The following is a 25705-nucleotide window of genomic DNA, read 5'->3' on the forward strand; positions in this document are numbered from 1 at the left end:
CCAAAGCAATACGCTTCCTCAACTGTATTAAGATGGTGTGTCTCTTCTGGCTGCTTTTCTCCATAGTTGTATGTTTCAACTGGCTCTGGCGGTCTATTAATAATGATTAGCAGAACCGAGTGGGCAGACTTATTATTTGTGGCTACATAGATGGTTAGTTTAAAGAATTTACATTTTCTGTAACAGTTATATTGTCATCATCAATACTGTAACTGAATGCTCCTCCTCTACGAGTTAGACAGAGGTAATATGTAGCTGTATCCAGGAGGATGGTTACTCCAGTTGACTTAAGCCAGTTATACCACCTGACCATGTTGTTTCCATGCTGAAAAATTGTTTGTTTGTTTGAAATTTTCCCTGAAAATCAATCATGATAGTCAACTAGGTCAAATAAACAATGGGATATATATATATATATATATATATATATATATATATATATATATATATATATATATATATATATATACAGTATATAAAAGAACCATTAAATTAGCATTTCATTTTAATGTAGAAAAACACTTCTTACAACAAGAATCATTAGCGTGAACTCATAATGCCTTTAGTGGTTGTAGCTTTAAAAACAATAACAATGAATCAGAGGAGGGATGGACAAAGAGAGAAATCATTAGCTAACACCCTTTTGTTTTTTCTGTATGTTTTTTGGTACTCGTTCCTCATTAGATGCATCAAATCTTCACCTTTGTTCTCTGCTTTAGGGATGCACGATTCTTGCTAAAACGTGAATCATGATTCTTCTCCATGGGAATTCTTTCACACGATTCTCACTTTTTCAACCAAAACATTTATTTCCCTCAAGTAAAAAAAAAAAAAAAACCTATGCAGTCTACACATTACTTTAAATCTTGAAACAAAACATTCACTTCTCCTTATTTTTTGAGGCCTTATATACATATATACACATATGCTCATTTACACACTACAGGTAATTTGGGAACACCAATTAGCCAATTGTAATGTAATCTAAATGTATGTTTTTGAGTACCTTGAGGAAACCCACTAAGCACAAGCAGAACGTGCAAACTCCATGCACACAGTCCTGGTGCAGCATGTGACAGTGCGAACCATTAACCCTCTGTGCAGCTGTTGTGGTAGTCAGCGCACGCTAATTTTGGAACACCATAAACGAGGAAGCAGGATGAAAAACCAGTTGAGATAGATTCCTGAATCATTCTCTTATCTCTGGCTTGATCAGTGAATTAATACTGTTTTGTTTTACACTAGACAGTGTGAGCAATATGCGTGATTTGTATAGCAATCCGGGATAGTTGTTAAGTAAATAAGAAAACATCTGAATGCAGCATGATATGAATGCACGGAAATACATGCACATGAATGTACAGTATGTATTAATTGAGATTAGATTTTTTTTTTTACATTAATTGTGCAGCACAATAAATGTGAGCATGAAGGAGAGAGGTACTGTATATTAAATATTTTTTCACTACCTAAGTTTGGCCAACATTATGAGAACCAGGTATCTTGCCGCCACACTATCTTGTAGCAAACTAGTCGTCTTGGCCTATTTAATTGCAATGCTTCTGATATGACCACCTGCCATTTAATGGTCATTTACAAGACAAAATAGACCCCTTCACCATTTCACCTCTGTATATCCTGCAATCTGTGCGGTACATAATTTTCTTGGTTGGTTCATCTGCTGGTGATTTTCCAAATTCTCAGCCAATGTCAAAGCCAGCTAAGGTGGATTATAGAAGAAGTCCTAGGTTTTGTGTGAACTTCAAAGCTCCTTATGGCAGGATTCTCTTATTTCCTTTGTAGTGTGATTTCCGTGTGAAAGGGACTAATGTCTCATGGAAGTTATTGAAAGTGACACATACAACATCTAAAGGCGTGTCATGAAATCCTAGATACAGACAGGCTCCAAAGCAAACACAATGAAACACAGAAGTACAGTATCTGGCCTTGTGCTTGGGCCATGGGCATTCAAAATTTTAAGACAAAAGTAATTGGAGTCTGCATGAAACCAGAACAGTTTGTAACTGATTTTTTTAGATGTCACCAGCCAGCTGACTAACTTCATTAAAACCCATCAAGTCTTTTCCAGTGGCCAGAGTCGTGCAAGTGGACTTTTCGCCATGTAAACGTGGCTTGATGTGAACACACTGTTGCATTCTCCTGACTTTTCTATTCCTTTCATTCTGTAGACTGACACATTAAACAGAAGGCTGTGGGCCATTTTGTCCCAGCTGGTGGAGATGAGAAGCAGCTCAGGCAGAAGCTCTGAGTAAGGGAGAATATAAGTAGCCTAGAGCACGATCGGTAAAGAGTGTCTAGCCATGAAATGGGTAGGTCACATCTTTTGATGCTAGCTACTGGGATGCCCCTTTACCTTCAGTTTAGATTATGGATGATTCCAACCACTCATTGGCATCTGGGAGATCATCTTTTCAAGTTCAAGGTGGTCCATACGGCAGGTCCATGAATGGGGCTACCCTCTCCCAGAGGGAGTCTGTTTTAAACCAGGTGATTCCCGGCCTGAGTTGTACAGTGGGGGTATGTGGCAGCAGGGGTGTGGTCACATATCATCTATGGACTGAGTTGAACTAGCAGGTAATACTTGATGATTCTCTCTTGTGCGTTTATTTATCTTATGTGTTTCTTTGTACTTTGAGTAACTGATGTAACTTAGCATACTGTCAGAGCTTACATGGCAAACATAAGAACCTGATCCTAACTGGGATAAAAGCCACAGGCCTCTTTTCGGTTGGTTTGTTCTTTTTTGTTGAGTTTTGGAGACGTGTGTACCAGAACACATTGAAAATAAATGTGAGCCTGGAGCTCTGCTGACATTACACCTGCCAACAAAGTCTTCCTCTGCAGATGTCCACCATCAGTTTTTACATAAATTAATATCTGAACATGAACTTTGTTACTCCACAACAATAATTTATTCCGTGACAGAGCAAACAAAGACCCATTTCAGTAGGGTAAGAGTCAAATACTTTCGTTGGCTGTAAGTCAAGTGAAGCCAAAATAACTTGCATATAGTATGGGCTGCATTGTCATGAGTGGATTTCTACAGTACCACGTCAATTATCTGTACTTTTTACTCCTTACATTTTAAAAATAGCCTTGTTACTCCTATTTTATTTCAGCTTGTCATTTAAAAAACAAACAAACAAACAACAACAAAAAAAAAACATCTGGATAAATCGCGACATCCAGATGGAGCGAATTTGATTGTGTGGTTGGATGAGAAGTATAAACATACCATTCCGACACCCTATTGGTTGGTACGCGATCCATCGCACCTGCACATGACGTCACGTCACACACTCCAGCAAGGACGTCTGAATAAATTAGCATTTTCAGTTGATAAGGTTGTGATAAGTAGACGAAGATGTCCGTGATAGAGACTCAAGATTTGAGCGAAATATCACAACCAAGCACGAGGAGGTTGGTAGCCAGGAAGACCAACCAACTCCTATACATCCCTGGCCATACCTGAAATAATTATTCCAAATGGTTGGGCGCCAAACAGCTCGTTTCGAATGCGCTGCAAGCTCTGTGCACCCAAGTACCACGAGCTAATGGCTTTCAAAAACTCGCCATCTAATTTGAAAAAGCATATTGAGGTAGGGTGGAATTTTGTCAGTCGATAATAACAACAACACATTTTTTTTTTTTATGAGGTGTTAGTGCAGTATATAGGCCCGTTGCACAGCCTAAGCTCATCCTTAATGCTTTTTTCCCACCATACATTACTTTTACTTTTATACTTTAAGTAGTTTTAAAACCAGTACTTTTACACTTTTTTTGAGTAAAAAGCTTAAGTTGATACTTCAACTTCTAAAGAAGTCTTTTTAAACCCTAGTATCTATACTTTTACCCAAGTAATGAATGTGAATACTTTTGACACCACTGATTGCGCCCTTGGCTGCTCATCTGGGACAATCCTATCATTTTTATCTTCCCTGCCCATTTCAAATGACCATCGTTAAAACATCTAACTAAATCGAATTTAATTGAATTGAACTTAAGAATCACGTGGGCAGTCATTCAATCAAATCTGTGGTTGCTTTGATGTACAATACATCTTGGTGAGAATTAGCTACGAGTTAAATGGTCTGTCTTTTGTCCCCACAGAGAGCTGCTTGAGAATCTATTTCTTCTTCTTCTTCGTCTGCTGAAGTGCTGCAAATTTTTTCTAGAAACCCTAAGTTATTCTAGGAACCCTAATAATATACTAATATGGTGCATTTATGTGCTAATCTGGATGTGAATTTCTGTGGCGTTTTGACAGAGATAAGATTGAGCTTTGGATAATATGCGAAACCTATTTTGCAAAGTACTCCTAGGATTTTTGACGGATCTTTATAAAATCGATATTAGTGTCAAACTACTCAGGTAAATGTTTATTTACTCACTCATTCTCTCGATTCTGTAAATGGTTATGGGGAGGTCTGGACCCTATCCGCTCTGGGCTGCAAATCCATCAAAGAGCTCACACTCACAAAGACACTCACTCACAGTATGGGCAACTTGGAAATGCCAATTAGCTTAATCTGCATGTTTTTGGATTGTGGAAAAAAAACTAGAGTACATGGAGGAAACCCACCAAGCGCTGGGAGAACTTGTTAACACGCAGACCTGAAACATCTTTTTTACATCTGTAACTAATCTTTCGTTGCATGGATTCGCACAAAACCTGAAAGGTTTATACAGGAAACCATTCTGGGAAAATATGTTGGTATAAATTTGTGGTGATGGTCAAACAGATGGGGAGGAGCTGGGCTAAGTGCAAATAACTTTTTCTCACAATGCAATGGCTTATTAAGCTGATGTTATATTTAATTAAAAAATCTTAAGCACAAACTGTCTGCTCCTAGTGTTTTTATTTCCCTTGCTATAAAAGCTACAGGTGTTCAACGCACCACTATGTCTTGGTGACTGAAATGTCAAGCCTACTGTAAGTGACCTTTCTCTGTTATCCTCCTGGCCCTTATGAAGTAGATCATTAGTATTGTGGATCATTAGTATCCAGCTGAGCGCTCTGTAGCATTTAGCCATACCTCCAGATTCAGTAGGTGGATCCCGGTATGTCTGGGCTATTATTCATATTCATATCTGTGAAGAAGGCTGCCTCATCTTCAGACATTGTGAAATCACCCTGGAAGATCACCACATACTGTATAGAGAAAAAGCGGAGACTTCTTTATCATTCCTACTCTACGCAGAATAGATAGCAGATTTAAAGCATTCGTCTGTATTGTGTTCTAAATCTTCTTTTTCCATTTCTGGCTTTTTATGGCCATAAGATGTGAGTTTCAAAGTGTAAGTAAGATTTCTTTTCTTAAGTTTCTTAAGGTTCAGTTCGGATATCTTCTTTAACTTCTGTGGTTACCTTGTAATTTCCAGTCTTACTATTATGTCAGTATGCTCTGATGGATGCTTTTGAAAATTCTTCTTCTTCTTCTTCTACTTCTTCTTCTTCTTATTATTATTATTATTATTTTGGCACCAGTAGCAACATTTGGTAGTAAGGTGCCCCTACTAATACATTACCACTAAATGTTGATGCTGGTGCCAAAATATTATTATTATTATTACTGTATATGCTTCATAACTCCCAGACGGTTAATCTCATGACCACCATACTTTGCAAAGCAAGCATGATACCTCAGCCTGGGGGGAACACCACCTTTGTGCCCCTGTAGTGCCTCCAAGTGGTAACACCTTTAAACCTCCTTAAACTCCAGATGAGTATAACCAAAACCACAAAAACCGTTTGCAATGTTTTACTCAGGCAAAGTGGTGATTCATCTTTCTTCTGTATCTATAGGGCTGAAAGTTGAGTTGCAATTATTACTCCTTCAATTCAATTCAATTCAATTTTATTTGTATAGTACTTATAATAATAATGGTCACTGTCTTCTTCTTTTGCTTGTTCATCTTCTTTATAATATTATTATTATAGCCAATTTTAAACATTTAATGCGTGTTGTATAGAAGGAGGGATTGGGCTGTGATCGGGATTGGGCTGGACATTTTATTTTATTCTCCAGTCTCTTGTTGGTGCTCAATCTGTTTTCAAAATGTGAAGTTTATGTTGTACCCTTTCAACCACATCAAAGCTATTTGTGTTTGCACTCGTTTGTAACGGCGCACTACAGAAATGTGTGGTCTATAATATTTATATCTGTCCACGGTTTAAAACATTTTGCATAATGTCTAATGTTAATGTCTATATTTGTATGGATGGATTGGATTAAGGCTTTATAAGCAGGCTTGTCTTATACACATTGTTTCCTTTATTGTTTTTTATGGTTTATTTATTACTCCTGCCACCGGTGTAAATGGTTTGTGCATATTTGTATTATCGGCTGCAACAGAGCCATTCAAACTGATTTCCCTGGATTTCCAAATGTACATTATATTATAATATAATGAATTAATGAAGATAATCACTGTCTTTTGAAATGTAGTGCCCCTATGAAGTGTACCATTGCAACTATATATTGTCTGGGCTGGGCTTCACAGAGGTTGCTGCTGCGTTTTGCATTTTGTTAATGCTTATGTAAATTCATGTTCAAGTAATAAATGTAATAAATAGCTGTATTTTAGTGGCAAGAAAGGCAGAACAAGAAACACAATTACAAGAGACTTTTTTGATTTGCAGGGCTCTATGCAACTTGCACAGTGGATATTGAGCACGCCCAGCTCATTTTCAGTGGTGGTTCTAGCATGTATGGCATCCCCTTCAGTGTCTGTGCAAAAAACATCAAAAGAACCATTCTTTTCAATCTTTTATAACTCTACACACTTGTTTGGCCCGAAAAATGATTGGCAAACTTTGTTTAGGTAGCTGACTAATGACAAAATTTTGCCTGCCGATTTCTGTCCTCAAACTATTCAAGGGGTTGCTGTCATAATCCGTCACACTGGAATTAATGCAATCCAAGCCATTTTTATGGTTATTAATTGAAATATTCAGTTATCACATGAATCTTTAAGCAGACCATATGTGACAATCCTCAGCAGAAATGTTATTGTATATGCCAAGAAAATGAAGTTAGCTGAGAACCTAAACGTACTGTATTTTTGGTGGCGCAGACATGTAGGATAAGTGGACAAGTAGTTCTGAGAGCATGAGGAATCGCCAAAAATAATAAAAAAAATATCACCATAATGGCACTGGGTATTCCCCTGACTGATCACAGCAAACAATTATGAAAGCCTATTTTTATTACATGCAGCATAATTACACTCTAAACATAACATAGCTGCATAACTATCATGTGGCCATTTCGCATCATCTTCTTTCTTCTTTTTCTGAATTAGGCATCTGGCTTTGAACTTTTCTCATTAATTCTCTGACATCCATCTCCCCACATTGTCTGCAGAGTCAAAACTGAAGCTTGATGGTGTGCAGATTGATGGGAGTGCTGTTGTACTGAAGATAAGCATGGCTGTGATGCGGTCATTGTCCATATGGCAGTTGTACTGTAGATATTGAGTGTGATGGTGCTTTTTTGATAATGCTTATTTTTATATTCTGCCAGTTACTTTGCTCTGGCAACACTGGCAGAACTTTTGTTGACCTGGCAATAGCTAGTGACCAAAGGTTACTGTAATTACTACTACTTGAAAGTAGTTTTAATATTTTAAAATGATCTAACTCTATTATCTAACAAGAAGGTGGTAGTGGAGGTGGTGACTAGTGCTGAGAGACTTACGAGACTTACTTTATATGTCCACTTACTCTACTATAAGAATGTCAGCGAACTTCGGAGTTTCCGGGTTTAAATCCCAAATGGTGTAAAATGGAAACTAGCTTACGATTAAGGGTGTGCAGTCCCTTGTTCCACACACCAAGTGGTGCTCTTGATCAGGGGTTAGAGAGGGATTTGGGATTCAGCCTTGTGTTAGAAGCTAGTTAGCTTTGTAGCTTGCATTAACCATGACAAAAAAACATAGATGGTTCACATACATTTTGAAATTATTTATACTAATAAAAGTGTATTATGACCAAATACTAAAGAGACGCAGTGTTTTCCCTTGCTGAAAGTGCTACTTTGACTGGTTTTAAATACGAGTGTTTGCAGCCAAATGTCATCGACTCTTTTCATTACAGCGGACCACATCAACTAGTAATTAATGATTGTTAGGACACCTCTTACAGTACATGTGTGATACACTACATATACTGTAGTTAAACACTCTAGTACTGTTATGCTCGATATTACCACTTGTGGAATGCCGCTGGTCTAATCAGAGTACTCGGCCTAAGCAGATTACTTGGTCGGAACTAACTGATGTATAATAAATTATATCTTCCAACAACATTTAAAGCCTTTGGCATTTCTGAGTGAATCTCAAGATATGGGTTCAGACTCACCTGTTGCTTTCAGTTCTACATCCTGTAAGGGAGGTACTTCCTGCGGGTTCAGGAGTTTCTCAAAGCACACCTTGTAATTGTTCTTGTAAACAGGCAAAAGGAAATAAGACAACATTGAAGAGCTGCTAAATTACAATATCTGAAGAGGGAAGATGAGCGGTTCATAAATAATAACTATGCTTAAACAATAGAGAACCATATTGTACTTATAGCAGTTTAGATGTGTGGGTACAGAACTGCAGCATTAATGCTTTAAGAAAAAAAAAGATCACTCATCCCCTGTTAAAGTACCACATAATGCCTGTACAGAAGGCTGGTTATTTAAGCTGTACATGAGGCTGGTCTTTCTGGATACTCTTTGACGAAATTGTCTTTACATTCCTTATAAATGTGATGAAGCCCACATGTCGGGAAACCACCATCCCCAGCTCCAACCTAAAGTTGTTTCTTTTAAGGAGACAAGTTCATTGACCTCCAACATCCAACAAGATGGTTGCTTATTATGGGTCAGAAGACTCATAATAATGCGCTTCCTGGTTGCTTTTTTTATATATATAAAAAGAGCTATTTAGAGGATGTACAGCATTCTCTTCTCTGTCACCATAAACACATATTACACATTACCAATAATAGAAGAGAGACGGTGACACATTGTCTCTCATGCATTCCAACTATCTCTGCTGTTTTTCCAGTACATGGGAAAACCCCATGTGGCAAAATTGAACAATGATGCTCAAGAGACAGTTGATCATTTCATATTCTAGGGTACTTCCGACCTCCGGGACAGTTTATTGCCAGGAATGAATACTAGATCTTCAGATGAATAACTTGATTATATACATACTGTAGATTTTACGAGATCAACATTAACCACATGACATGCTAAAATCTGTACAGGTCGCTGAGAATAATGTGTCCTGTTTTCTCAACAGAATCCACAGTTTACAACGGAAAGAAGGCAGTCGTGTCTGATATCTTCTTTCAGACAGGCATGTCAAGTCTCATGGACCTTAGCACACCCGAGACATTGGACAAAGGTAAGGAGACCTTCGCATTCATGACATACAGCCTTATACAGGTATTACACTTTAATTTAAGGAGCCATGGTGAGCATACATCAAACCAAAGTTTTTTTTTTTTTGGGTGGGGGGGGGGGGGCATTACTGTAAAGTCTACTGCCAGTGCTTAGGAGGAAATCTCTGTCTTTTTAACTGTTTTCTGGCCACTAATGATCTCTGTGATTCACTGTTGGGATAAATTGATTAATTCATATATATTGTACTCTTTATTTTATTTAGTTTAGTTTTTATATTTCTGTAAAATTCTGTTCTAGGCTAGTCTTTTTTTCTTCAACTCAATTCAATTCACCTTTACATTATTACGTCAGCCCCCCTGTCCATATCTCTATTCTGTTCTATTCTATTCTCTATATATCATAATGGTAATAGACAATCATGTGTGTCTGCGCTTTATTCATTCTTCCTAGCAGTGTGTGTGCAGCAAAAAATTTATGTGTTAAGTGGATTTTAAGATCACCTAAACAATTAGTAGAACTCACAGCTACTGTATGTTTAAAAGTGAAAAATAAGACCATTTCCACACTCACTTTTATTACATTATACTGTAAATTGCAGCAGTTCTTGCTCTGCCATTTAGATGAGGCTAGTGGATGTAACTATCTGCGACCTGTTTTCCGCCAAGGTAGTTCTCGAGCTAGTTCAGAGCCGGTGCCCAATTTGGAAGCAGTTCTTTGTTTTCAGACAGCCAGAGCACCTGCGCTCAGACAGAAAAAAACGGTTACATAGCGGCACCTACGCTTTGGTGGGCTGGAACGGAGAACTTCTTAGATCAGGGGCTGGAGGGCGGGATTATCACGACAAACTAAAAGTTTGTGACTTCTAACTTAAAAAAAATCTATTCAAAAGTTAATATGCAATAGGCAGCTTATATGCTTTCTAGTAGTGATAAAGCCAGAAGAACTGCTCGCTAAGCCATGCTAAAGTTAACCAGTGTACTCAGATCTATGCCAGGGATCAGGTGCAGAGATCAGGAGCTGTAGATCACTCTGTTATGTTTGCCAATTGAATAAATATGAATAAGATTGGACAAAACCAAACAGACAGTTCCACTAATTACTGGTCCAAAATTCCCATAAGCTCTCTCTCTCTCTCTCTCTTTGTATGCAGGGCTGCTGAGAGAGGAGGTCACTCAGCTGCAGGAGGAGGTGCAACTGCTCAGACAAATGAAGGAAATGTTAAATAAGGACCTGCAGGAGACGCAGAGCTGCTCGGCCAATGCACTGTCCTCTACTGCACTCCACATACAGCTGGCAGAGAAAGAACGGGAGCTGAATTGTGCCAAAGAGTCCTTACAAGGTTTGAACTTCACCTTAGTGTCAGACACCCAAAAACCTGTGCCATTATTACACTCCGTTGTCTCTAAAGTTCAAAGTATTGTCTCTTATTAACCAAATGTGCTTGAGGTGTAAATTACCTCTTAAACTGGTTTTGATGTTGCATGAAGTACAAATGTTATCAACTTTTAAAAACTCTGTTACACAAATATTGTATGTCCATAAGCACCCAGCTTTAAATGCAATTCTAGTTTTATAAAGTGATTTGTGGCCCCTAAAGCAAGCCAGATTGACATGACAACATAAATCAACATCATAAATTAACAAAAAACGTACTAGCTAAATTAGAGACCTAATTAGTCGGCTAGCTGGGACAAGACAGATTGACATTTTAAGTTAACAGAGGACTATCTACACTTTTTTCCAGATCTTAAATCTTAAAAAATGTAATTTAACTTTTTATTTTTTTAGGTTACGGGCGGTTGTTTAAACATTTCACATGTCAAATGTGACAAATTAAATTTTAATTAGAATTCTCTAACCCTTCTCTAAGGCCACTACTTACATCTTAGTGTACTAGTTTTCCATTTAACACTATTTGGAATTTAATCCTGGAACCCAGAAATTAGCTGATATTCTAAAGCAGAATAAGTACGAATATGAAGTAAATGTAAATTTAAATATATGATTTTTAAACATTGTGGCTACCACTATGTAATTTATAACTGGTTCTATTAATTAGCAGAACTTTAAAGTGTCCAAAGGTCCTTGGTTATGACTGATGTGAGTGCAAGGATTTCAGGCATTATCAATAATTAATTCTATTCAATTTTATTTGTATAGTGCTTTTAACAATTTACATTGTCACAAAGCAGCTTAACACAATCAAAAGAATTATGGAAGTTTGTATGAAATTTGATTGTGTATAAATTAAAATGATAAGATAGTCCCTGATGAGCAAGCCGAGCACAGCGGCGACAGTGGCAAGGAAAAACTCTCTGAGATGGCAGTAGGAAGAAACCTTGAAAGGAACCAGACTTAACAGGGAACCCATCCTCATCTGGGTGATAACAGATAGCAGGAATTGTAGTGCAGTCATACTGTGTGTTTTAGGTGGCTGGAAGTTCAATATAACAGGAGGTGTGTTTAACTTAATATGGAGTCTAGTTTATTATTGGAGGTTTAGGTAGACTCCAGTCAATATGTGTACTGTGTAGGTCAACTTTCACACACACACCCCCACACACACACAGACTCACACCAGTTTACTAATAGTGACTCTTACTTACACAATCACGCATGCACACACACAGACACATGGACACACGCACACACCAACTTGCCAATAGAACCAGAGAAAAGAGAGGAGGAGGAAGGGGGCTACTGTGTAGGTCAACTTTCTCTCTTTCACACACACACACACACACACACACACACACACACACACACACAAAGGTTTATGGACAGACACTCTTACTCACACAAATGCACACACACTTTGTTGTTGGTCTTTCGGCTGCTTCCAGCAAGGGGTTGCCACAGTGGACCAGCCAGTCTGCACATACAGTACAAGCTTGACACAGGTTTTATGCCCGATACATTAATGATGCAACCCTCCCATTTTACCCACAATACTCCTTGTATTTTATGACCTCACTCGTTTACTGAGTTAAAATTTATTCTAAATTTTTGCTGGTCTTACGAAACACTCGCAGACCAAGGTACTCGCAATCCAAGGTCCCACTATTTTATCCAGTCGGAACGCAGCACTTCTAACTAACTGACGGGCAGAAAAATAAAACGGTGCTATGCACTCTTTTTTTTTTTCATTCAAACGTGATACGGATGGTTGTTCTTTCCTCTGCTCGGTAATGTGACACAGTCACGTTCAGTAACAAATGTGGCAAACAATTCAGCAAATCAGTAAAGTCAGTATTTTTACATTGAATTTTCAGGTTTTGCTTTGAGGAATTTTACCCCTGTTCTTCCATGCAGCACGGTGGCTTAGCAGTGTCGCCTTGTAGCTCTAGGTTCTGGGTTCTAGGTTCTGAGGCTTATAATTCAATTAGTCTACAAACATAATAAATTTCATATTACATTTTTGAGAATTTATTACAGTTTTGAAAGTTGAAGGTTTTTAAATTTGAATACATTTGTAGGACTATTACATTAAAAGCTGCATACAGGATTTGTATTACACTTGCCGTTGTTTATGCTTGTGAGCTGTTATTACGTTGACCGATGTTATGATGCTTCGTATGTAGGACATCCTTAAGGATGGACTACTGTACATATAGACCTCTAGCAGTACTAGAGTTTACTTATGGTACAATTTACTGATAGATTATAGGGCTTGGTTCGCAGTGCAATCTACAATTAAAATAAAGCATCAAGTCATTTTCAACATAAAAATAAAGTGTAAACCTCTATAAATGGCTCTTGTTTTTTGTTAAAATAAAAAACAGTGAAAAATGGTTTTACAAAATAAAATGTGCGTGTGTTGGTGTGTACTGTAGCTATGAAATGCGACCGTACAAGGTTGAAGGCAGAGAAAGCAGACTTAGTGAACCAGATGCAGGATCTCTACACTACATTAGAGAGTCGCGAGAACCAGCTCAGAGACTTCATCCGGAACTATGACCAGCACAGAAAGGTCAGTATCATCACTGTCACTCATTACACCTGTTAGTAAAAAAAAAAAAAGAAGCTCCAAACCCATCCTGTTACCCTCACATTATTTATACTGTACTGATAAAACCCTGAGCTATACAGTCATTTGTTGCGGTGATATAGTATTTGTCAGCCTGGAAATTGTCATAAAAGCTGTCAGTAAAGTTCTCCATCATGTCTATGCAGGTAGTATGCCAACTAGACTATTCAGTCATGTTAGTCACTCTCTTTCTTATATATATATATATATATATATATATATATATGTGTGTGTGTGTGTGTGTGTGTGTGTTTTATGTATATTTTGTGGAAAAACTATAAAAATCATCTGATCATAGTGTGTGTTTTAGTATTGGGCAAATACAACCTCAGACAATCAATAGCATATAAAACTTTTTTTTTCACTTTGCAGTTAATTATTTAACTAATAATGAAATCCACAGGATTTAAAAGGGTAAGTTGCAGCCAGGTGCTTCTAATCATCAGCCCCTAATTAATTGATCATCAGCAGGTGTTCAGACCTTCTATAAAAGCTTTGATGGTTTGCTTGTCTGCCGCATTGAGGTATGTAAGAAAAAAAGAGCAATGGTCCTAGAGAAGCATCTTATGCTGCAAGAGGTTATAAAACCGTTTCCAAACTGTTTGAAGTTCCACATTCTACAATAAGAAAGATTATTTCTCTAGTGGAAAGCAATAAAGATAGTTTGCCAATCTTTGCTGGAGTTGATGTCACAACACATTCAACCCAAGGTCAGTCTGTGCAATGCTCAGACAAATAATACAAATAATAAAAAAAAACACAAGAGCTACATCTTAGACCCTACATGGGTCAACATTGAGCTCATTCAACAGTAAGCATGTTAAATGTTAAAACTGTCTAAAAAGGACACAAAAGAATGACTGAGGTTAAAAAAACTGCCTCTGAACAAAGCACAAGACTTTTGGGAATAATGTATGGATAGATAAGACCAAAGGGGTGGTGTTTGAATTTAATAGACTTTTATAAGACTAAATTAAGAATTAACCAAAGGAGAAACCAAACAGCAATTTCAGCAGAAACACCTCATACCAACTGTCAAGCATGGTGGCAGAGGGGTGATGATTTGGTCACATTTTGCAGCCAAGGGACGTGGGCACCTTGCAGTCAATGAGTTTACCATGAATTCCTCTATGTAATAATGTATTTTAAAGGGCAAATATGGGACCATCTGTTTCACAGCTTTAATTGGGTCATCAAACAGAACAATGATCTGAATCTCAGTTTTGCACTTGGCTGTGTTATTCAGAAGTGTTTTACTACTGCAACTAGTGAAGTGGCTTCATTCAGCCAGTTTCATCCATATAGATATATAGCTCAGTGGTTAAGGCGTTGGACTATGGTTTGGAAGATCCCAGGTTCAAACCCCACGACCACCAAGTTGCCACTGTTGGGCCCTTTAGCAAGGCCCTTAACCCTCAACTGCTCAGATGTGTAATGAGATAAAAATGTAAGTCACTCTGGATAAGAGCGTCTGCTAAATATAAAATAATTTTGACATATAATGATGTCATGGTCCTCATGGTGGATGGGCTGCTGGTCAATTACAGGTCACCATGCACACATACATTTGCTAATTAAGTCATGTTTAATTATTACTTTATTTGTTTTTACTACAATATTAATTTTTAATGTTTTAAGACAGTACAGTTTTACAGTACGCACCAAAAGATACAGTACCGAAATGAATAAATGAAAAATAATACCTTGTTGTCATCTGTGAGTTTATTTCTCCCGAAAGACACTAACATACTGTACACACTATTAGAATGTTGATTTACCGTGGTATGTGTAGTTTAAGTGTTCGAATTGTGTGTGCGCCGCCTCGCTGTAGACAGGGTTCATATCGTTCACGCAATTCCCATTCAACACGGATTCCTAGAACAAATGTTGCTCCAGACTCCTGCAAAAGGAGATCATTTGCTTGCATAATGCAGGAAAGGTTCTTCGCAGACCTTCACAGTTGAACACACTCTCCTGGAACATGCGGAACACGCAGGCATCAGGTGGTGTATGATCGGAGGAATGGGTCTCTCAACGAAGGAATTATTTTTTCAACCCATTCACAACCACTGCCGTATGAGCGGAAATAATACTCAACTATGAACACTTTTTCCTTCGTTCAGAGACCCATTTCCAACAACAAATGCACAACACAACTTATCTTATTATAATTTTTTTTCCCCCGATTTTTCTCCCTAATTTAGTCGTGTCCAATTCCTCCCCGTCACTAGGGGGCTCCCACAGTAAGGCTACTACTACCAGTCAGTCAGTCGGGAGGGCTGAAGACTATCACGTGTTTCCTCCAAACCATGTGACGCCAGCCGACCGCATCTGTTTGATCGCTCACGCACCGTTGGGGGCAGCGTAACACTCTCAGAGGACAGCGCTATCCGCTCCTTCCGCTTGCGTAGACGCCCCTGATTGACTGTAGAGCCGTGATATATGCGGGAGCACTAAGTACCTCTCATCCCTCCCCTCTGGGAGAGCTCGGCCAATCAGCTCTCTCTAGACCTCCGGCTGTGAGAGGTCACAGCATCACCCGGGAATCGAACCAGCGATCTCCTGGTAATAGATTCAAGATTTAAGATTCAAAGAACTTACTTGCTAGAGCGAATGCTTTTTTTTTTTTCTTTTACATTTACCTTTTTTTATATTTTAATGTAGCAGCCTAAACAGTATATTGTTTCCAAACAGATGTAATTACATTTTTCTCTGCCAAACAATTTTGCTTTTATAACATAATACAAAAAAATTGAATAAACAAAATAAAATAACATTCAAATAATATTGTTAACAATAATCTTTGTACAATTCGGGGGAGGTCGACTATAAACTTAATAATCATACTCTGTACTGAATAATGTGAACTGTTTGTTTTTGGTCTATAATGGACACTATGGGAGAAAATCCATTGGTTTCCGATGTGGAAAAGGTAAACCACAGAGATTACAGAGATAGTCATTTTTCATTCAGAAAGGCAAAATCAATTGTTTTATACCTCCACAAAGTCTGGCTGTAATGGCTTTTTATATTTGACCAGATTTTTCTAAAGACATTCATCTTTACTATATCCATCCAGTCTTGTATTGTGGGCGTTCAAAAAGAAACCAACGTCTTGTACGCGCTTTTTTACTAGCAGATGTTAAAATGCCAAACAGGTATCTCTCAGAGGACCTTGTCTTGAAATCAACACTTTCTAAAAAAATTGTGAAAAAGTGCAAAAGCATTGAAGTGTTAAGTATGAAGGTCTTATCCAACATTTGGTGTCCCCTGCCTCAATATGTGCTTTCTGTTTCGATGTAATAACAAATCAGATGAGGCACTTCCACCCAAACACAACTTCCTTTTCACTACTGGGAACATGTGTGTCTGGAGCTATGCCTAACCGAGAAGCGCGAGTTTCAGTACTGTATATTTTGGTGCACACCATACCGTATTTACTATGTATTTGCATAATTATACTACACGTGTAAGTTGTCTTAATTCTTGACAATAAAAATAATGCTTATTAAATGAAATGCTTATTTGTACCTGTTGGTAGACTGTGTGACAACACTCAAAAACATCACTTAAATGCATTATAAATCTTCACTCTGTGTTGTGCAGGGAGACCAATTTTACACAGTACTGTACTAGTATTGCTGTACAACAGGTGTTCCAGAGGTGACAGTGTAATGTTTTTTTTTTTCACAAGTTCTAAACAAGGGAATGTCCCCGGAAGGGCATTTACAGCTATACCTGAGACAGATTAGTTAAACATGGCGAGTTAATTCTGGCTGTTACAAAGATACTCTAAAACAGGGCGAAAGTGAAAGAATTGTATCTGACTAACGATTGAGCTGCGAAACCTCTGACAGTATATTTTAGTCTTTAAAATGCAAACTACTAACAAACACCCTGAAATGTTCATGCTATGAATGCATAACCTTATGCTTATGAAAATAAAATAATAAAGCTATAAACTAACACGTAAGCTGCTTGCACTGAAGGGGAACCGGGGAACTGAATTATTCTCAACACCTGTCTGCAGCAATGTCACATTAGATCATAATAAAAAAAAAACTGATTTGTTGCAGGCATTAGTTTTTATGTTTTTCATTTATGACAGGGTTTTGTCGAATTATACAATTTATTTATTTATTTACTTTTTGCATTTTCGTGAAGCTGGGACGAATTTCCTGCTGTTAAAGTCTCTTTAGTGTTTGTGTAAATTTCTCAGTCATTATAAAAGTGATTTGTGTGTGTGTTTGTAGGAGAGCGAGGATGCGGTGAAGTCTCTGGCAAAAGAGAAGGATCTGCTGGAGAGGGAGAAGTGGGACCTGCGCAGGCAGACCAAAGAGGCCACGGAGCAGGCCGGCCTCCTGCGCTCACAGATCGACGTGAAGGAGAACCGAATTAAAGAGCTGGAAGCTGAGCTAACCATGGTAAGATACACACACGCACACACACACACACATATATATATATATATATATATATATATATATATATATATATATATATACAGTATCTCACAAAAGTGAGTACACCCCTCACATTTTTGTAAATATTTTATCATATCTTTTCAAGGGACAACACTAAAGATATAAAACTCTGATAGAATGTAAAGTAATCAGTGTACAGCTTGTATAATGGTGTAAAGTTGATGTCCCCTCAAAATAACTCAACACACAGCCATTAATGTCTGAACTGCTGGCAACAAAAGTGAGTACACCCCTAAATGAAAATGTTCAAACTGTGCCCAGTGTCAATATTTTGTGTGGCCACCATTATTTTCCAGCACTGCCTTAACTCTCTTGGGCATGGAGTTCACTAGAGCTTTACAGGTTGCCACGGGAATCCTCTTCCACTCCTTCTTGACCACGTCACGAAGCTGATGGATGTAAGACACCTTGCACTTCTCCACCTTCCGTTTGAGGATGCCCCACAGATGCTCAATAGGGTTTAGGTCTGAAGACATGCTTGGCCAGTCCAGCACCTTTACTCTCAGTTTCTTCAGCAAAGCAGTGGCTGTCTTGAAAGTGTGTTTGGGGTCATTATCATGTTGGAATACTGCTCTATGGCCCAGTTCCTGAAGGCAGGGGATCATGCTCTTCTTCAGTATGGCACAGTACATGTTGGCATTCATGGTTCCCTCAATGAACTGTAGTTCCCCAGTGCTGGCAGCACTCATGCAGCCCCAAACCAAGACACTCCCACCACCATGCTTGACTGTAGGCAAGACACATCTGTCTTTGTACTCCTCACCTGGTCGCCGCCACACACGCTTGACACCATCTGAACCAAATACGTTTACCTTGGTCTCATCAGACCACAGGATGTGGTTCCAGTATTTCATGTCCTTAGTCCGCTTGTCTTCAGCAAACTGTTTGCGGGCTTTCTTGTGCACCATCTTTAGAAGAGGCTTTCTTCTGGGACGACAGCCATGCAGACCAATTTGATGCAGTGTGCGGCATATGGTTTGAGCACTGACAGGCTGGCTCCCCATCCCTTCAACCTCTGCAGCAATGCTGGCAGCACTCACACGTCTATTTTCAAAGGACAACCTCTGGACATGATGCTGAGCACGTGCACTCAACTTCTTTGGTCTACCATGGCGGGGCCTGTTCTGAGTGGAACCGGTCCTTTTAAAGCGCTGTATGGTCTTAGCCACCGTGTTGCAGCTCAGTTTCAGAGTGTTAGCAATCTTCTTATAGCCTAGGCCATTTTTGTGTAGAGCAATAATTCTTTCTTTCAGATCCTCAGAGAATTCTTTGCCATGAGGTGCCATGTTAAACGTCTAGTGACCAGTATGAGAGTGTGAGAGCGATAACACCAAATGTAACACACCTGCTCCCCAAGGACACCAGAGACCTTGTAACACTAACAAGTGAAATGACAACGGGAAGGGAAAGGGGCTAATTGGGCACAATTTGTGTGTTGAGTTATTTTGAGGGGACATCAGCTTTACACCATTATACAAGCTGTACACTGATAACTTTACAGTCTATCAGAGTTTCACATCTTTAGCGTTGTCCCTTGATATACACACACACACACACAAGCACGTGCGCACACCCTAACAGGTCTTTGAGAAACCTGTGCTGGGAGACATGGCAGAGAGAACGAGACAAATGAAATGACTCCTGGGTTTTTAAATGGAAGGCAGTCTACAGTACTCCACTCTAGACACATGGTCGTTGCTGCTTTGAACCAAATTGCACTCAGAGATACATAGAGCACTTACTTGATCAAACAGAGTATCTCTCACATAATTCTATGTCAAGTTTTACTTTGTACCCAAAAAAAAAATGCTTTATACAATCTATCAGATGCGCATATTTTTAATCATGGCTGTATTGAAACCAATACTACAGTACTATACTAAAACTATATCTTTATAAACACTATACAGTAAATCCCCGACTTAAGAAACATTTAAGGTATGGATTTTCTCAGATACGAATGGACCTATTACCAACATGTGTTAATTGGGCTAGGTGTGTTCATTGGGATTTATGAATTATTATATCATGAAATGTTTTTATTTGGAGGCCAATATGAAGCCAGCAGAATTGTTATCATCGTAATCGAAAATGGTCACATTGTTAATGAAATGTCTGCTCTTCACAAGGCCAAACAATCTCTGGCCACCCTCACTAAAGATGTTCCAAAACGGCACTCGGTGGCCATGCCCTCCGAGCCACTGGTGAACGGGAGTCAGGAGTGGGTGATTCAGGCCGAGCTTCCTCTCACTGCAGCCATCAGGCAGAGCCAACAGTCCCTGTACCATGCAGACAGACAGGGTAATCACAAACACAAACACACTTACACAGAACATATGCTGTACCAATGTTGCCAAGTTTGCTTCTCGTTTAGCCCGTGTGCATAAGTGGGTATTAAAACAGAAATGTTCAAAACTGAAGCCAAATTGCCACTGACCATGTGGAAATGTATCACCCAGCACATTCCTGTGTACGGTTTTTACATTTTTCAGTTGAGATTGATATCACTTTCAGTACTTTTCCTGCACTGTGTAAGTGGTATTTCAAGAGAATTAAAAGGTGATGGTTAATGGGATGATAGCTAGTATTAGGGTGGGCTGATGCACAAAGGTATAATAGCCGGAGCTGATACAACATACTGTATATATAATGTGTGTGTGTGTATGTATGTAGTGTGTGTTTCTGTGTATGTATTTGTCCTTACTAATTCTCGTTGAAAATGTATTAAGAACACATGTGAATATGGTTGCATAAGCCAGTTCGGTAAAGGATAAAGGAATACAGGATGTGAAAGACATTTGTTTTTGCTTACAGTTACACAATTGCAGTTTATCTGTGTTTATCTAGATAAACGTTAACATGGGAAATCATGGGACTCATCTTGTGACCAGTTAAAACAAGTGGGTGGGAGTGTGGTCAGTGAAAACACAAAAAGGAAGGGCCACTATTTAGCAGTCAGCCTGATATTTTTAAAGTTAAGGGGGAAATACTACATTCGAAATTTTAGGTGTTTTAACCATTTTTCCCCTTTATTACAGGTTCCTTTATTTTCACAGGCCCCCAAAAAAATTGGACACCCCACTCAAATCAGCATAATGGCAAGTCGTAGTCAGTGATGAATTGTTGAGGTAAATAGTAGCTGTTCATAGAAATTCTTAGTAGGTGGTCCAAACTGGTACTGATGTAGGTGAAGAAGGCCGTCACCAGCCTGAAAACAAGCAAACAAACAGAGATGTCACCGACCTAACAGAAGCTAAAGGAGAGATCAAATCAATTTGGTACATTCTTAAAACGAAGGAATGCCTTCAGGACTCAATAACATCAAAAAGCCTGAAAGACATTTTTTTTTTTTTTTGGTAAAGAGAAATCCCTTCCAGAACATCTAGGTGTAGGTGGTAGGTGTATTATTGTTAAAGTCTACAATAGATACATGCCTTAAAGGAATGTGAATAGAAATGGTTAATGTTAATATGCAAACCGCTAATAACACTTAGGATAGAAAGTCAAGATAAGGCTTTGCTTTAAATAAAATGCTGTAGATAAAACAGAAAAACAAGTCAGTCACCTGATCTAAAGCCAAATAAGCCTGCTTTTCCCTTACTAAAGAGGAAAGTTAAACAGAAAGAACCACAAACCAGCAGGAACAGGAAAGTGCAGCGGTGAAGGCCAAAACAGCTCAAGGAAGGAAACTCACCGTTTGGTGATGTCCATGGGTCTCAGACTTCAGGAAATCGTTAACAATTTCCTTTTCAATGCAATGCTTTTTTTTTATCCAAGTATTAAAACTGAATGTGTTAGATGGTCCAATTAAATTTGAGCCCTTGAACATGGATTTGAGCTTATTAAATATATTAAATATTTTTGTTAAAAGCTCTTAAATTAAAGCTAAACTTTTAGTCTTAACTTGATTGCTTTATTTCAGATCCATTGTGGTGGTGTACAGAAAGAAAGAAAAAACGTGGAGCAATCTGAAAATACATTTCTGGAGATTGCAGTTATGTGTCAGTTCTCTCAAAAATGTTATCATTAATGCTGTTCATAAAGAGATCTCATGCAACATCACATTCTCTCGGTTTTGATTTAAAATGATTTAAACTGGAGACCATATCCGAATGCTAGACATTGAGTAGACAGTCCTAAGCTTGACATGATGATTTAGCTGTCTGTCTGTTTCTTACAGCTGCATTACGAATCAGCCCATGTCACTCACGTCAGCCCTCGATACTCTCAGACACATCAGCAGCTGATGGTGACCACTCATCTACCCTCAGTGACATGAATTCTCCTCGCCACCGGACTCACTCTCTCTGCAATGTAAGAGCTGCCTGGCACCCTCGACCAAGTAATCATCCCTCCCAAATTCTCTTTTTTTTCTCCTTTTTTTTTTTTTTTGATCTCTGCACAGCAGCAGTGTTTAGGGTTCAGCCTTGAGTTAAAAAATGGCTATTCGAAAAATGTGGAAAGGCACTACTTAGGAGCCAGCGCTCATATATCTACATGACACCTACAGTGCATACGTCCTGCATGACAACTTATATAGAGTTGTAGGAAAAGGAAAGGATATCTTATTTTAATTCTGTTTTTATTCATCATGGCTTGAATAACCACTTGGGTGGTCCTCTCCAACTTCTATCAACAAACAAACAACAAATTTCAGTTTTTTTTTTTTCAGTATGTAGTCTTTTTTTTATTTCCAAAAAGTCTACCAACATTTAGAAACACTTCATAATAACTATAAAGCATGGAGGGCTGATGATTTATATTTGGCTGAATTTGGATAAGTTATATAAGTTTGGCTGAAACGGAGTCATGCAACAACCAGCAAAGTGAAAATTGAATGGCCAATAAACATCAAGGCGTTGGAATGACTAACACAAAGTAAAGATTCCAACTTAATTTAAATGCTTGTGTCAGAATCTTAAAGAAGATAAAAGGAATGGCCCAACCGTCAGTAAACAGGAGCAAAGTTAAACAGGCCAAAGTTTCTCCAAAATGTTGTGAATGATACTACAGGATATGGTTTCTTCATCTTATTGCTGCAGGCGTTATTTAACTCCTTGAACACAACCTTTATGTAGCATTAACAAAAGTAAAAGACAAGATGAGGCTGATAAGAGCCAGTTTTTGCTAATCTACACATAAACTCTGACTAACTCAAACTCTACTTATTTGTTTTGCTTTTGTCGGCTCAGTCCATGGAGGACCTCGAGGACCAGAAGCGTAAGAAGAAGAAGGAAAAAATGAGCCTGGGCTCGCTCTCTCGAGTGTTCACCCGGGGAAAATCCCAACAGAAGGTTCTGGACCCTGGCTTGTTCGATGGTACTTTTACCACTGATTATTATATTGAGGAGGACGTCGACTGGTGATTGGAAGCTCTTGTGGGTTTGCATGATTGAGCATGTACTGTATGTATGTATGTATAAATTCATGTCTGAGTACATCATGAGAGGATTTTCGGCATTTGTCATGGACATTAAGACAACGCTGGAATTAGGCTGTTTTTGAAAGTTGGAATTATTTTGATGAAATAAAATCAGAACAATGTTGACTATATGAGATGGAATAACGTTGAATGAATGCCCCTAACACAATGCTGCAAAAATTACATTAATACTAAACTAACAATCTGAGCAGGATTCACTATGAGAGAACTCCATGATTACCAGTGGACCACTAATGAACATGCTGCTAAGGCCAGTAAATGGGTGTAAAAAATACCATATTACAGTATAATAATGTGGGACACCTCACAGTTATATTTCCCTAAAGAAAATGAAAAGAGTTACCATTAAAGCTCTAAAAGATACAGAATTCTGGAATTCGAAACTCAATGGACCATCATGTGGTCAGATGTTGTAAAAATACATGTTAATTAGCATAAATTCTTTTTTATTTAGTTGTGTTTGGGTCATTCATTTAACGTTATCTCAGTGTAATTTTATCAAAGTCAACGGTCATCCAACATTAGGGTTTCTGATGGGATGGCTCTGTTTGTATGATATATATTTGTTCAAAAATTCAGAGAAAGACCTGCTGCCTCATCGAAATGTAAATAAACCACTAAAAATATTGTATGTAAATGAAATATATATATATATATATATATATATATATATATATATATATATTTATATATGTAGGCATATGTATGTATGTTTACATGCAAATAATTTATACAGTACTGCGCAAGTGTTTAGCACCCGAGATTATTTTCATACATTTTGTATTAGATGTTTATTTCTGCATTAAAACGTATTTTCTGCATCACTTTGTCAAAAAGAGTAAACTGTAGGTTTCCAATTATTCATTAAAAAATATAAAAAATGTTTTAGAGAGAATCATCTGTATAGCATTAAAGAAAGTAATAACAAATTATAAGCTGCTAATAGTGATAAATGATAAGCCATTAAACCATGGGAGAGGGAGTCTGGTAATATATACAGAAACATTAGATCTAGTAAAGTTTCCATAAAAACTGTGAAAGTTTTTCTTTTTAACTCTTGGAAAAATCCACCCATCTGATTTCCTTAGAAAACTGTGCAATGGTTAACATACAAGAACTCACACAGTATTTAAAACATCTAAATTTGATTTCTTCTATTTGATTTTTGTTAGCTGTTTATTTAATAGTAAACAGTAAAAGAAAATCTTCTATATTACATTTTTATGTAGAAATGATTGATTTAATGACTTTTAGACAGGTTTGATTTAAAGTGTGGCTTTTGCACAGTACTGTGTAATATATTATATAAGCTCATTTGCGTGTTAACTTGTCGTAACGTATGTTTCTTTTTATAAACTGGACACTTTAATTACTGCTGTGCTGGTAATAACAGTTTTGTGCACCTTATCTTCGTTTTACATCCGTCCTAAATTCATATTTTTAATGATCTGGAGTTCATAGACTCTGTTAATAGATCCCCCCAAGGTCCAGAGCCATGCCATCATCGCCAAGTTGCTATTTACAAACCCAATTCCAAAATTAGTTAGGACAGTATGGACACAAAGAGGGAGTCATCTGTGAAGTCACTTTGTGATTTTCACTTTGTACTATGTTGAAACCTTTACAACAACTCATTATTTGATTTACCATGTGAATTTATTTGTTTATTGAAAATATGCTCTTATTTCAAATCTTGTGGCTGCAAACATCCTCCAAAAAATTGGGTCAATTGATATATACTAATTTTACCAACGTGTAATATTATTATTTCTGCTAATAACACTTTTTAAGCATTTGGGCTATAAAGACATCTGATGGTTAAGTTTAGCTAGTGTGAGTTTCCCCCATTCTTTCATTATAAAGGTCTTTAGCTGCACAGTTGCATGTGAAATCAGAAGTGATCCCTTTCAGCCCTTTACACATTAAGATTTGATGGGTTTTCTTAAATTTGAGGGAACCTGAAAGTTTTGGAAAGATGCACATTGCTGGTGCATCTTTTGACAAATCGGCAAGCTTCACCCTATCCTTGCTCTAGAAGGACTAGGCATTTCTTTGAAGCTTCTTGTACTATTGTTTCACCTATCACAACTTTTTTTGGAGGATGTTGCAGCCGCCAGATTTGAAATGAGTGCATGTTTACAATTAAAATAAATTAGCCCTTAAGCATTTTAGGTTAATATTACTTGTTTTGCTGTTTTTTCTTTTTTTAATAAACATATATAGAGCTCAGGATTGTGTAGTATAGAGTGCATCTTTTTTTTTTTTTTTTTTTTTTGCACAAAATAGGCAATAGGATTGAATTTTAGTTCATTTTAACCATCTTCCCAACCAT

At 37.8% G+C, this 25705-nt stretch overlaps 1 protein-coding gene across 2 annotated transcripts in view; it reads left to right on the forward strand.

The window, feature by feature from the left end:
* kaznb (kazrin, periplakin interacting protein b) overlaps positions 1–23810 on the forward strand; it is a 47567-nt gene extending 23757 nt beyond the window's left edge. The window contains exons 2-8 of one of the 2 annotated variants that reach the window (XM_053484264.1): positions 9316–9420; positions 10570–10758; positions 13253–13389; positions 17700–17870; positions 20060–20231; positions 22111–22272; positions 23123–23294. In XM_053484264.1, coding sequence (XP_053340239.1) covers positions 9316–9420; positions 10570–10758; positions 13253–13389; positions 17700–17870; positions 20060–20231; positions 22111–22272; positions 23123–23154 — 968 coding nt within the window. In that variant the 3' untranslated portion in view covers positions 23155–23294. Of the gene's footprint in view, positions 1–9315; positions 9421–10569; positions 10759–13252; positions 13390–17699; positions 17871–20059; positions 20232–22110; positions 22273–23122 lie in introns of both variants that reach the window. The other variant, XM_053484263.1, reaches the window with a different exon arrangement.
* The last annotated feature ends 1895 nt before the right edge of the window (positions 23811–25705 follow it).

Source organism: Clarias gariepinus, chromosome 23, assembly GCF_024256425.1.
Source record: "Clarias gariepinus isolate MV-2021 ecotype Netherlands chromosome 23, CGAR_prim_01v2, whole genome shotgun sequence".
In the NCBI taxonomy this organism is placed as follows: Eukaryota; Metazoa; Chordata; class Actinopteri; order Siluriformes; family Clariidae; genus Clarias; species Clarias gariepinus.